At 55.6% G+C, this 11,687-nt stretch overlaps 5 protein-coding genes across 5 annotated transcripts in view; 3 read left to right on the top strand and 2 right to left on the bottom strand.

Annotated features, from left to right (window-relative positions):
• Positions 1-228, top strand: part of BBK36DRAFT_1145402 (hypothetical protein) — a gene marked incomplete at both ends in the record, with an annotated part of 1,586 nt that extends 1,358 nt beyond the window's left edge. Inside the window, one exon of the mRNA XM_024893752.1 lies at positions 46-228. Coding sequence (XP_024745116.1) covers positions 46-228 — 183 coding nt within the window. The remainder of the gene's footprint in view (positions 1-45) is intronic.
• An 826-nt stretch (positions 229-1,054) lies between these two features.
• On the bottom strand, positions 1,055-2,750 carry BBK36DRAFT_24185 (hypothetical protein; the record flags this gene model as incomplete). The annotated part of the gene is made up of 3 exons (XM_024897980.1): positions 1,055-1,162; positions 1,300-1,958; positions 2,171-2,750. 3 exons carry the CDS (start codon positions 2,748-2,750, stop codon positions 1,055-1,057), a joined length of 1,347 nt encoding a protein of 448 aa, XP_024745115.1.
• A 1,608-nt stretch (positions 2,751-4,358) lies between these two features.
• On the top strand, positions 4,359-6,113 carry BBK36DRAFT_1130921 (fructose-2,6-bisphosphatase; the record flags this gene model as incomplete). The annotated part of the gene is made up of 4 exons (XM_024891893.1): positions 4,359-4,467; positions 4,741-5,330; positions 5,395-5,508; positions 5,595-6,113. The coding sequence occupies 4 exons, from the start codon at positions 4,359-4,361 to the stop codon at positions 6,111-6,113; spliced, it is 1,332 nt and encodes a 443-aa protein (XP_024745114.1).
• Positions 6,114-6,699: 586 nt separating this feature from the next.
• On the top strand, positions 6,700-7,464 carry BBK36DRAFT_1163638 (hypothetical protein; the record flags this gene model as incomplete). Its single annotated transcript, XM_024894556.1, has 1 exon — positions 6,700-7,464. One exon carries the CDS (start codon positions 6,700-6,702, stop codon positions 7,462-7,464), a length of 765 nt encoding a protein of 254 aa, XP_024745113.1.
• Positions 7,465-8,920: 1,456 nt separating this feature from the next.
• Positions 8,921-11,413, bottom strand: BBK36DRAFT_1163637 (hypothetical protein; the record flags this gene model as incomplete). Its single annotated transcript, XM_024894555.1, has 6 exons — positions 8,921-9,397; positions 9,467-9,784; positions 9,859-10,158; positions 10,223-10,822; positions 10,899-11,110; positions 11,182-11,413. The coding sequence occupies 6 exons, from the start codon at positions 11,411-11,413 to the stop codon at positions 8,921-8,923; spliced, it is 2,139 nt and encodes a 712-aa protein (XP_024745112.1).
• Between the last annotated feature and the right edge of the window lie 274 nt (positions 11,414-11,687).

The raw sequence follows: 11,687 nt of genomic DNA, 5'->3' as shown, positions 1-11,687 counted from the left end.
ACCGCCATCCCGCCGCACTTTGCCATCCTCATCGCGGGCGTCGAGTTCTGGATCAACCCGGCCGACCTCGTCTACAGGGACCTGGTCGACCCGCTGACGGGCTACTGCGCCGTCGGCGTCGCCAGCGGCGGGCCCGGCCCGTACATCCTCGGCGACGTCTTTCTGCAGAACGTCGTGGCCGTGTTTGACGTGGGAGCGGCGGAGATGCGGTTCTACGGGCGGAAGTGAAAGATGGGCGGGCGGGGGCTATCCATGACTCGGGTTGAACTTGATTTTGATTGATATTTGGAATGAAACTGGTTCTGTTGGTTTTGTCACTATGGCAGTTTGGACGAGGATAAGTGGCAAAGGGGGGAGGAGGGGATTCATGCATGGGCTTGATGTCGTTGGTGTAGCCCGGGCGATGGGTTACACTTCTTCTCTCTCTCTCTATTTCGCATATCGTGGTACTAATTCTTTGCTTGTGAGAATTTGGGGCATTTTCGATGAAGGGTTCTTCCCATCTGTGGGCTTTTCTCTTCCTTCGTTTGCAGCAAGAGTCATCTTGCGTACATGTCATTGAATGCAAGGTACTCAGAAAAGACACAGAATTGTCTCGTCGCCAAATGGTTCCATCAATATGATGGAATGCGGCGCTCAACCAGGGCAACACGATGCGACCAGGCTTATCACGCAGTGTCTTTCCAGCCCTTTTGCTTGCGCATACGTACTAATGAAATAACAATCGACAGCGGCCCCAATCCAGGGCCCAGCTCAGAGCCAAAGAAAACCTGGAATCAAGCCAAATCCACTGCCAATCCACTGCCGCCCCCCTTATCAGAGCCTCTCTGCGTGCTTCCGTCCAAGTGCAAACAGAGTCCCGTTTACATTTTCCCTGCTTATTCTAAACTGTAAAATCAGCAACATCTCATCCTTCTCTTATTTTCCCACCCAGCTTCTCTTCTCATCTTCCCTCATTCTTTTCTCTCTTTTGACAACTCCAACCAGCCTCGTGGGTAGTCACAGGATCGAAGCGGAGACGCGGCATTTCCGTCAAGAGTCACGAATACATACGTCAAGGGGCGACAAATCGCTGCAAGCAGACGGCCACAATCATGATAGGCGTTGCTGCTGGGCCGCCGACGCCCGTCAAATCGCCGTCGGGGAGGACGAGGGCGAATACCTGGAGTTTCAGCAAGGTGAGATGACCTCGTTGAGCGTCTTTTTCTTCAAGTCTGCATCTTTTTGCTCTCATTGGACCGGCAGCGCTGCTGGGATCCGGCATCGGTATTTGGGCCCTTCACTGTTCGTTTTTAATACCTGCGGTGTCATGCGAAACGGCTGCCGGTCAAGTGGCTGAGCGAGCAGATGGACAAGAAACTGCGTCATGGCGACCGAGTGGTTGCATCTCATCTGCTTCTGCATCTGCACCTGCAAATTGCAAAACGCAACGCAGATGCAGGCGGTGAGCATCAAGGCCAGCGGCAGCCCCTTTGGTCCGGTTCCACCAACGTCGAGTGGCATCAAACAAGGATATCGCAAACGCGGAGCTCGAGTCGCAGCAGCAGAGGAGACACACACTCTCGGCACATGCTTGTGGAGGGAGACGAGAGAGACAAAAAGAGAACCTTGAGGGCCGGCATCTTCAACGGCGTGAAATTGCAGTTGAGCTGCGACAATGGCCGGCTCCGTTGCGCTCAGGCCATTTGCAACATACGAGATGAGCAATTGGTCCCATGATGGCAGCCTCAAGCCTTTCTGCTTGCCTGCTCTGCAACGGTCGGATAAGCCCGGGTGAAAGGCTGGCTGCCTTTGATCCGAGAAGAGCACACCGGGAATCAGAGAAGGGAAAAAAAACCGACAGGCTGCCTTGTCTCGGTCAGGGGTGTGTTCCTGCAGAGGCGACCACTGCCCGTGGCCAAGGTGCCCGAAAGAGGCAATCACGGGGACGACCCGGGGGGCGGAGAGATCATAGGATGCTGTTCCATGGTGGATGGTCGATTGATACCGATTGATCTATCTCGACCGCCATCAAGGCAGCCAAAGCCTCGGGCCGCTGCCAATGACCGCCTCCGAGATGGCCAGACTGGCTCGCAGATCGTTCGACTCGCGGATCGCGGATGCAAGAACCGACGGAAAACCTTGACATCGATATTGCTTCACCTCAATTTGCCGGCAGTCACCTGCTCACCCACGAAAACGAGGGCTTCGAATCGGAACGTCGAGATGGAGTCGGCCGGGACGATTCGGACTGCGCTGCAGCTGGCAGGGTCTGGGAACCTGAAAGGTCTGGGAGGGACTGGAAGGGACTGGTAGGGCGCCGTCAGGGGCGGCTCGCGGCCCCGCAGCGCTGGCCAGGCCCTGCAAGCCCCCCTAACCGGGCGAGCTCTCAGCGCATCCATGGATCTCTCGCCGTGAGCCGCCGCCCTGGCGCTCCAAATTCCCCAGAGCCGGCCCCCTGGTCCCCCACCTGCGCGTCCTCGGCACAGGGGGCAACAGAGCCGCCAGACAGCATCAACCACCGAGGATGGAGTAATCGTAATTACTTCGTGTTCCGTGTCATGAGCAGAGCGCATCACGGGGGCATCTGATGGTTTTTTGAGGCTCGAAGGGGGCAATGAGGGGGCTGAGGGCCGAGGAAGCTGCTGGACAGGACCAAGCACAGGCGCAGCACCTACGGGACCAGACCCAGGCACTGGGGCGGACTTTTCCAGGCACAGGCACAAACCACATGCAGGACAGGAGACGAGGCTTGCACCAGCCCAGGCCATGCATCCATCAACCACAATGCGGGGTGGCCTCGAGAACCTTGAAGCTCCCTGGAAGAGGATCCGTGTCAAGCAGGAAAAACTCATGAGACAGGGGACATTTACCTGACCCCCTGTTCTTGGTCTTCTTTTTCCTTCTTCTCTTCATTTTCCTTTTCTGATCACGGTTTCCATTTGCATTCTTCCTTCCCTCCTTCCTTTGTCCCTGCCTCCACGCCAGGTGCTGCTCGTGCTCGCTCTTGCCGAAACTGGCCGTCGTCATCGCCTCTTCGGTCGCCTGTCCGCGTGCCTCAGCTCCTTCCCCCCGGCTGCTGCAGCTGCATTCCCTTATTAACTGCTGCCACCACCTCGACACGCACCTGCAAGCTCTCGGCTCTTCCTGCCTGTTGAAAGGATAAAGGAAGTCTAGGCTTGTCTCTGTCTCTGCTCGGCAGGACCTACCTAGTGCCTGACCTGCCCACTGCCTATCCGGGCAACTGCTCTTTTCGGTCTACTGTACCTACCTGAAATTATTGAAGGTATAAGGCATCTCATATCAGTCCTGGGCAGAAGAGCTGTGTGCAAGAGGCGCACCTGCCTCGAATCGATACGACGAGACGGCTACGGCTGTAATACGGGTGGTGCCTTCCAGTTGACAATCTGGGGTACCTTATTGCTTCCCATTCGCTCTGGTATCTGCCGGTCACACGCCGCCGCAACCCCCAACAGCCGGTACTCACCGGTACTAGGCAGTACTTCTGGGGGCCGATATCCTACGCTCTCCTCTTTTTCCATCGCCATCTCGATTTTTCCATCTTTTCTCCACGATCACCTTCCCGCGTCACTCCGCCAGGCTCCATCAGAAGATTCAGGATTTTTCACCCGTCCTCATCTTCATCCATCCACTTCGGCCCGGAAATCCATTTGCAGAATTTTCCCCCTATTTTTCTGCCCCCAATCCCAGACAGCTGCCTTCAACGATATCCTGCTGCGGTGCTACACGCCGTGCAGCAGTTATTCCCGTTCCGCTGCTTGCCTGCAGGCTTGCCTCGGCTGTTGGTTTTTCCCATTTTATTTTCAGCGTCGAATCGACCGCTGAGGCTTAGTGCCCACCAGCCACTAAAGCGGCCTGACGTCGATTGAACCTGTTTAAACCTGGACCCTTTGGAGCTGCATCGCGCCCACACCCTCACGCGCCCACGGTCTCGAATCAACGCCTCTTCACGCTTCCATTCGTTGCCGGGCTGCTCGTCACGCTCTGGATCGATTAGCCATCTCTCCTTCACGGATTGAGCACGCTCTGGACTTGTTCAGCCACTCTCACGCAACCTACGCCTGACATCCTCCTGCGCCGCTCGGCTCTCTGCTGGCGTTATCCATCAGCTGAACTCGCCTTTGTCTTCTCTCCCACGAGGGACAACGAGAGATAACGAGGCCGCACGAATTTCTGCCGTTGTTCTTTGTCCTTCTTGTCATTGCCACTGCTGCCTGTGTCTCCTCTACTCCCGCTGCGCCCTCATATGTATCAGTCGTCTCGCCGGATGCCTCTGCTATCACACCCTAAACACCGTATCAGCATACTTGATTTGAGCAAACAGCCGCCGCAGAATTGCCGGCTTCATCATCTTGACAATGCCGTCAAAAACTAATAATGGTTTGGGAGTTCAGGTCGAAGACACAAAGATATGTGTGGTCATGGTTGGTCTCCCGGCCCGCGGGAAGAGCTACATTGCCCAGTTAGGTATGCATACCCCAAGAACGAGAAGAGAGGAAAGAGGTCTCTCTTCTTCATCTATTGCGTGGAATTACACCAGTTCCGATATGTTCCTCTTCAGCACGTTCAGCCCGCCCATAGACATCTCATGATGCTCTGTTCTTTGACCACTTCTTCCCCTCCCCCTTTAGCGTTGTCCCAAGTGCCCGGTTTCCTCCAACTTCTCACGCCACTTCACATAAAGTGTCATGATCTTTACTGACTTTGGTTTCTCATCTGTTTCTCTTTTCGGATATGCAGCCCAAAGATATCTGCAATGGCTGTCAATTCCGGCAGCGACCTTCAACGTCGGCAATTATCGGCGCAATGACGCTCCACAGCCGAAGGCTGACTTTTTCGACTTCAACAATCCCGAGGGTGAACGGATGCGCCGTGCGGCAGCGGAAGCCGCCGTTGCTGACATGCTCGCGTGGTTCCGCACCGGCGGCGTCGTCGGCATCCTCGACGCAACCAATTCTACCAAGGAGCGCCGCAAATGGGTTATGGACACGTGCGCCGCTCACGGCATCGAAGTGCTCTTTGTTGAGAGCAAATGCGACGATGAGGATGTCATCATGGCCAACATTCGAGACGTTAAGCTCACAAGCCCCGACTATCGCGGCCAGGACCCCGAGGCCGCAGCCCAAGACTTTCGCAACCGCATTAGCCACTACGAAAAGGTGTACAAAACTATCAACGGCGACGATGACGAAGATCACTACACCTATCTGAAGCTGATGAATGTCGGCAAGCAAGTCATCATCAACCGCATTCAAGACTATCTTCAGAGCCGCATCGTCTACTACCTCATGAATCTACATGTCCGGCCCAGGTCCGTCTGGCTGTCAAGGGTAAGCAATAATTATTACAAGAGTGTCTTCTCCCGTTCACTGTACTGATTACCAACTTATATAGCACGGTGAATCCCTATACAACCTGAGTGGGCGGATTGGTGGCGACACGCTGTTGTCTCCCCGAGGCGAGATGTATGCCAGGAAGCTGCCGGAGCTTGTGCGAGAGTCTGTTGGGGTACGTTCATGCTATGTTTGTTTGCAGTGGACGTCTTGCAGTGCGGACCTCTCCCGTGCGTAGGACAGGTGCTGACTATGAAATAGGACGACCGTCCCCTAACAGTGTGGACCTCGACATTGAAACGCACCATTGCCACAGCCCGATTCCTCCCGCCGCACTACAACCAGCTGCAGTGGAAAGCGCTGGATGAGTTGGACTCGGGCGTGTGCGATGGCCTGACATACCAGGAGATCAAGGATCGTTACCCCGAAGACTTTGCAGCCCGCGATGAGGACAAGTACAACTACCGATACCGCGGTGGCGAATCATACCGCGACGTGGTCATCCGCCTGGAGCCCATCATAATGGAACTGGAACGTAGCGAGGACATTCTCATTGTGACGCACCAGGCGGTCCTGCGCTGCATCTATGCGTACTTTATGAAGAAGGACCAGGCTAAGAGCCCCTGGATGAATGTGCCGCTTCACACGCTCATCAAGCTCACGCCAAGGGCGTACGGCACCGAGGAGGTTCGATATGAGGCTCACATTCCTGCCGTGAGCACTTGGCGAGGAAAGGGAAGCACGGCTAAGCACGAGAATCCCACTCCGGAAAGCCTCTAAGCAGTCACGAGATGAGAGCGGGGAGAAACAAGAGGAACAAGGACGAGGATGTATCGGAAGCATTTATGTTGGTCACCAATGGAGAGTTCACGGAGTTTGGGCACCAAGGGTCAGGATGCCGACCAACGGCACAAAACGGCTAGTCACTTACCATCATGTTTATGCGTGTCTTGACGCGGTTTGATTGGAAATGGTGTACTTTGTACACGGAATGCATCATAGCAAACGATTTGGGTGAGTCCAAGTTGCTCACTCGACTGAATAAAATGCGATAAGTCATTTGTTTAGTAGGTTGTTACACCTATCTACGTGAAGTTCTCGGAACTCTACCTCTTATTTGAGAACTCATGGCGGTGTTTGCGTAAAGTGTTTGCATATGTGATTCACAGTCAGCTTCTTCCCAAACTCGGCAGACGGTCCACGTTGCCATGATCACTGTCAAGAATTGCTTGCGCAGTAGAGGACAATCATTGAGCGTTGCGCACGACTTAATGGCTTGCATATGACCTCCCTCTCCATCCTGATCCTTGGTAGGGGGACACGCCTTGACGTGATCTACTTTCTCCTCGCTGACGTAGGACTCACAATGTCATTTTACGGCTTCGTCCCCGGCTTTACGGCCCAGAAGCTCCAACCACCACAGTATCACGTCTTTCAGCATCCGGTGATGGCCGTTCCATCGCCGCCGGTCCTGACGATACAGAATCCACAACATCAACTTGTCCAGCCCGTCGTGCCCCTTACGACGATGATTTTGGTCTCTCCTCCTCCCATCTTTGCCGTGCCCGTGGCGTTGCCTCCATCGCTGCCGTTGGCTACAGCATCGGCTTTGCCGCCGGGAGCGCCGACGGGAGCGGTCTCGTCCTCATCGTCGTCGGGGGAAAGAAGACTCAACATGCGGATTGTCTTTTACGGACACCCGGACGGTAGATATGCCCTCACGGACACGTCGTGGTCTCGAGACGAGCTGCCCAGCAGAGACGGACTACTGGCCGCGCTGGCGAGATTTGCGAAACAGCACCACGGGATTGCGATTCGGCATGCGGGCGGACGGATTGATGCTTCCAGAGTGAAGGTGTATGTGATGCCGCAGGGAAGTAGAGCGAGGGAAGGGGGGTTGTGCGGGTTGAGGGTCGAGAAGGGGGCGGAGGGGCTGGTGACTCCGGGGGATGTGGTGAGGGTTTTGGGGGCGGATGTTGATGAGGGGGTTTGGGAGGGGGGTTTGAGGGGGGTGATGGAGGAGGGGGGGAATGAGGTTGTTGTTGGTGTTGATATGGGTGTTGCTGGGGACGGTGACGGGGATGGGAACGGGGATGGGGATGGTGGTGGGGATGGTGGTGCTTCGGCGTGAGAAGTGGCTTTGAGATTGAGATTGCTGGGGAGTGTTGTTGGCGTTGCCGTCGTTGTTGTGGAGGATTCAAGTTAGGCAAGTTGTGGAGGTTTGGTGCGTGAGGTGAAGAGGTAGCGAGAAGGAGGTTCCGGTGATGAAATTTGAAATGGCAGGTAAATCAGAGAATTAGTTTGTGTTGAAAAGATCCTCCCCGTCAGATGGAAACCTGGGAAGACGAACTATACTAGTTGAAGCCATCTCTTCATCATTCAGGGGTGAGTGGAAGCCCGTCACTCCATGATAACACGCCTCAAGAGGGGGGAAATGTTAGACTTTACATATATACTTGTACGCTGCGTACACTACCACAAGTATGATCCCATGAGGGGGGCACGGGGGACGCAAAAGCGCACAAGAGATACGTTGTACGTTCGTGATATCGCGTTGTATAGGGACGAGAATGAGCCAGATCAATATGTTCCAAACCAGATATTTTGGGGGGTGTCTCCTCTTTGACAAGGAGATTTAGGAAAAGATAAAGGGGCCTTGGCTAGCCGTCGAGCAAAAGTCAACTCAGGTGATAGCAAGCTCGCATATGGAGGCACGAATTGCATGGAAGTCGTTTTTTGGCCGCAGAGAAACCCTAGAGACGTACGACTATATATGGAATGAACAAGAAGCAAAGTGGACCGTGGAACAGGACAAAAGTGTCAAGGAAGGCATGTGAAAGCAAAACGACCAGATCGAGTCTTGCAAGATTAAAAACAAAACAAAAAAAGGTTTATCGTACACGAGTAACTCCGTTACCCAAATTATAAAAACCTATCCCTCCTTTTCTCTCCCCGCCCGTCAGCGCCCAACACATCTCTAATATTTCCTTCGCTAAATCTGTCGCGCAACGATTGCAAGACCCAAAACGCCTCATCCCATGGCGTCTACTCCGTATATATCGTCATGTAGAGAGCAGAAACAAGGGTGGGAGAAAGAATGGAAGAGGACTGAGGCCCCTCGGATGCCGTGTTTGTGACAGGACGATGCTTCCCACTCAGCATGCCCAGCTGCTCCCTCGGGTCTTGTTCGTTGCCGACAAGTACACTCTCCCACCGCAGGGTATCAATCCACCGACGCAAGGACGTGCGGAAAGCACGGGGTTTCCAAACGGCTACCACGGACACGCACGCCGCCAGAGAACTGGCTGGCGTACTGTCCCGGTTTCTCTTTTGTAAAATCAAAGCTTTTTCCAAACTTGTCCAAGGCCAATAAAGCAAGTCCAAATCAAAACGGGGTTAGAAAAGAAATTGGAAGAGAGCCTGAAAGGGCAAATTAAAACAAGAGACGCCACCATGCTCCATCATGAATACCTAGGGACATGAAAAAAAAGGCGTGGTTTGCCGTGCTGGAGATGGCACAGCATAAATCGTAGGCCGGATAGAGCAGACGTCCAATAACGTGGATCGAGCTAGTAAGAAGATGCGCCTCACGCTGGGTTGCCCTTCAACCGCTTGGCCATTCGAGGTGTTTGGGGCTTGCCCCTGTTCTGGATGCCGTTGACCTGGGCAGCGCCTGCTGTGGCCGAATCGTCTTCGACCTTGACAGTGGACGGACGTCGGCGCTTGTTGGAAGCCGGCGATGTGTTTGCGCTCGGCCCGCTTGAACTCGTCCCTTGCTGGCTAGGCTGGAGCTGCATCCCCGGGGCTTGGCCCGGCGCAGGGCTGCCGATGTGAGGCGACCCCGGCAGATTCATGTGCGCCGCAGCAGGGCTCGCCCCCATCTGGAACTGCCCGAAGCTGGGCGTCCTGGGCCCTTGGACCATGTTTTGCCCATTCATCATCGGCTGTGGGTTGTTGTTGATTTGCGTGGCTACGTATTGTTCGAGCGCGGCATAGGGGCTAAGGCCAGGGTTGGAGTGGTAGAATCCGAACAACGGGTTCATCTGGCCCATAACTTCCACAATCTGCAGCAACGGTTAGCTCTTGCTGTCCTCCTTCTGCCACAAGTCATCTGAGACACCGCATCAACATACCTCGAGGAACTGATGCACCGCCTCCGTGACGCCCTTGCTGTTCACTGCAGAGTCTGGTAGATCAACCAGAACTCCTGGCGGCTCTTTCTGAGGAGACTTGAGCTGTCGGGCTTTGCCCTTCTTCGACATTTCTGGCGACTGCTTGCCATCCATCGTGTTCACGCTGCGCCACTCCTTGATCCATTCGTGTGCTGGCTTGGCAGCTTCAATCACCCGTTTCCGAGAAACGTATTCCTCTTGTCTCGTCGTGAGGAACTCGAACAGTTCAATCTTTTGTTCGGCATCGAACTGCGCCCGTAGTGTACCCGTGGCCACGAGCTGGAAGCAAGACAAGGTTAGCAAACGAAGTACGCAGCGTTGTTGGGACATATCAGATAGAGGATGTGACATACATGTGACCCCGTCTCAAACCAGTAGACGAAGCTGGCCCTCGGGTTTTCGATGCAGTAGCAGTCTCCTGGCATATGCTTGTCACTGCTTCCGCTATCCAGGATGAGCTGTATGCTCTTGACACCACTGCAGAAATGCGTGTGGAAGTAGCGAGCAATTGCCGGGTACGAAATGTCGTACTGCTTGTCCGGCGTGTCTTCAGAATCGCTGACGTGTAATGAATGTCGGAACACGCCGCTAGGTGAGAAGAATTGGGCTACAAATCTATTCCAATATGACAGATCGTCTTTGTTCTTAGCGCCCTACAGAACTTGTGTCAGCAAACCAAATCCGCTTCATGCATCACAGTGACGAGGAAAACCATACAGGATAGCCGCTAAGGCGTTCCCCAAACTGCATCAGCTTCAAGAGGCACCGAGTCTTCATCCCTTCTCTTATCTGCTGCTGCTGCATTATGGAAGACGCCATCAGCTGCTGGGCGGCTATCTGGGCCTGGTTCGGAGGCTGCGCTTGCTGGGGTTGGGGCTGTCCAGGTGGCATCTGGTTCGCGTGGGCGGGTGTCGGGGCCGGAGTCTGGGACGGTGTCTGCTGGCCCGAGGCAGCAGGTGTGCCTCCCTGAGAGGTCTGCTGCGGCGCTTGCTGTGACTGGGGCCCAGGCTGCTGCTGCTGCTGCTGCTGCGGTTGAGGCTGTCCTGGGGGCTGCTGGTTCTGTTGCTGCTGGGCGCCCATCTGCGGCTGAGCCGCCGCGGCCATGGGGTTCTGCTGCTGCATGCCCATGGGCTGCGCGTTCATTGCCATGTGCTGCGCCTGGTTATGGCCGGCAGCCATCTGCTGGTTATGCGCCGCCTGCTGTTGCGCCGCCTGTTGCGCCGCCGCCTGCTGCTGCGCTTGCTGGGCTGCTTGCTGCTGGGCCGCGTGTTGCTGGAGGGCCAGCTGTTGGGCCATGATCGCCTGCGGGTTATGGCCCTGGTGAGAGAAGAGTGTGAGTAAGCGTCTTGCTCCTTTCATTACTGCGAACTTCGCATGCACGAGGATAACTCACGGCAACATGGCCCATGGCGGTCCGCTGTCTCAGGTGCTGAATCTGCTGGGGGCTCAGCTGGCTCAGCTGCATGCCCATGGGTAAACCGTTGACTCCGGCGCCCATGCCTTGGAACTGCTGGGCGAACATGGCTTGCCGCTGTTGCTGCTGCTGCTGCTGCAGTAGCTGCTGCTGGCGAATGGCGGCCATTGCGCTCGGGTTGTTCATATTGACTAACAACGATGTTCCACACGTTAGCACACGCAGTCCCTTTCGAGCCTCGTTGTCACCCTGGGGCACTCACACTGTTGCAGATGCTGCTGCTGCTGCTGTTGCTGCTGCTGTTGCTGAAACATCTGCTGTTGCGCGGGAGTGAGCTGGTGCATCGCGTGAGGGCCAGGGCTGGCACCAGGCGGCATGCCGCCCATCATGGCCGGATTGACCTGGCCTCCCGGGCCGGAGACGGCGATGTGGCCGCCAGCGAACTGGTGAGGCATACCGCCGGGCGCGCCTTGCTGGCCGGCGTTGGGAGGCATTCCGGGGGCCCCCATGGGATGTCCTGCGACTCCGGGATGTCCCATGGCAGGGTGCCCCGCGAAGTTGGGGCCCATACTACTCGCAGCCATCATCTCTCGTCGAGGTCGGCTATCCACAGCGTGGATATCGACAAGCGCCTACGGACGCTATCGCATGCGCACGCGAGAGGGGCTGGGGAAATGTTGCGACCGCCGTCGGTAAATAGCGAGTAGTCCACCTGACGCCTTGTGCTGTCGGTTGCAGGTCCTGCCGTGTCTTGTCGTCGTCGTGTCC

This window comes from Trichoderma citrinoviride (genome assembly GCF_003025115.1).
Source record: "Trichoderma citrinoviride strain TUCIM 6016 unplaced genomic scaffold BBK36scaffold_22, whole genome shotgun sequence".
Classification (NCBI taxonomy): Eukaryota; Fungi; Ascomycota; class Sordariomycetes; order Hypocreales; family Hypocreaceae; genus Trichoderma; species Trichoderma citrinoviride.
Note: the sequence above shows the minus strand (reverse complement) of the source record. Positions and strands in the feature narration are given on the sequence as shown.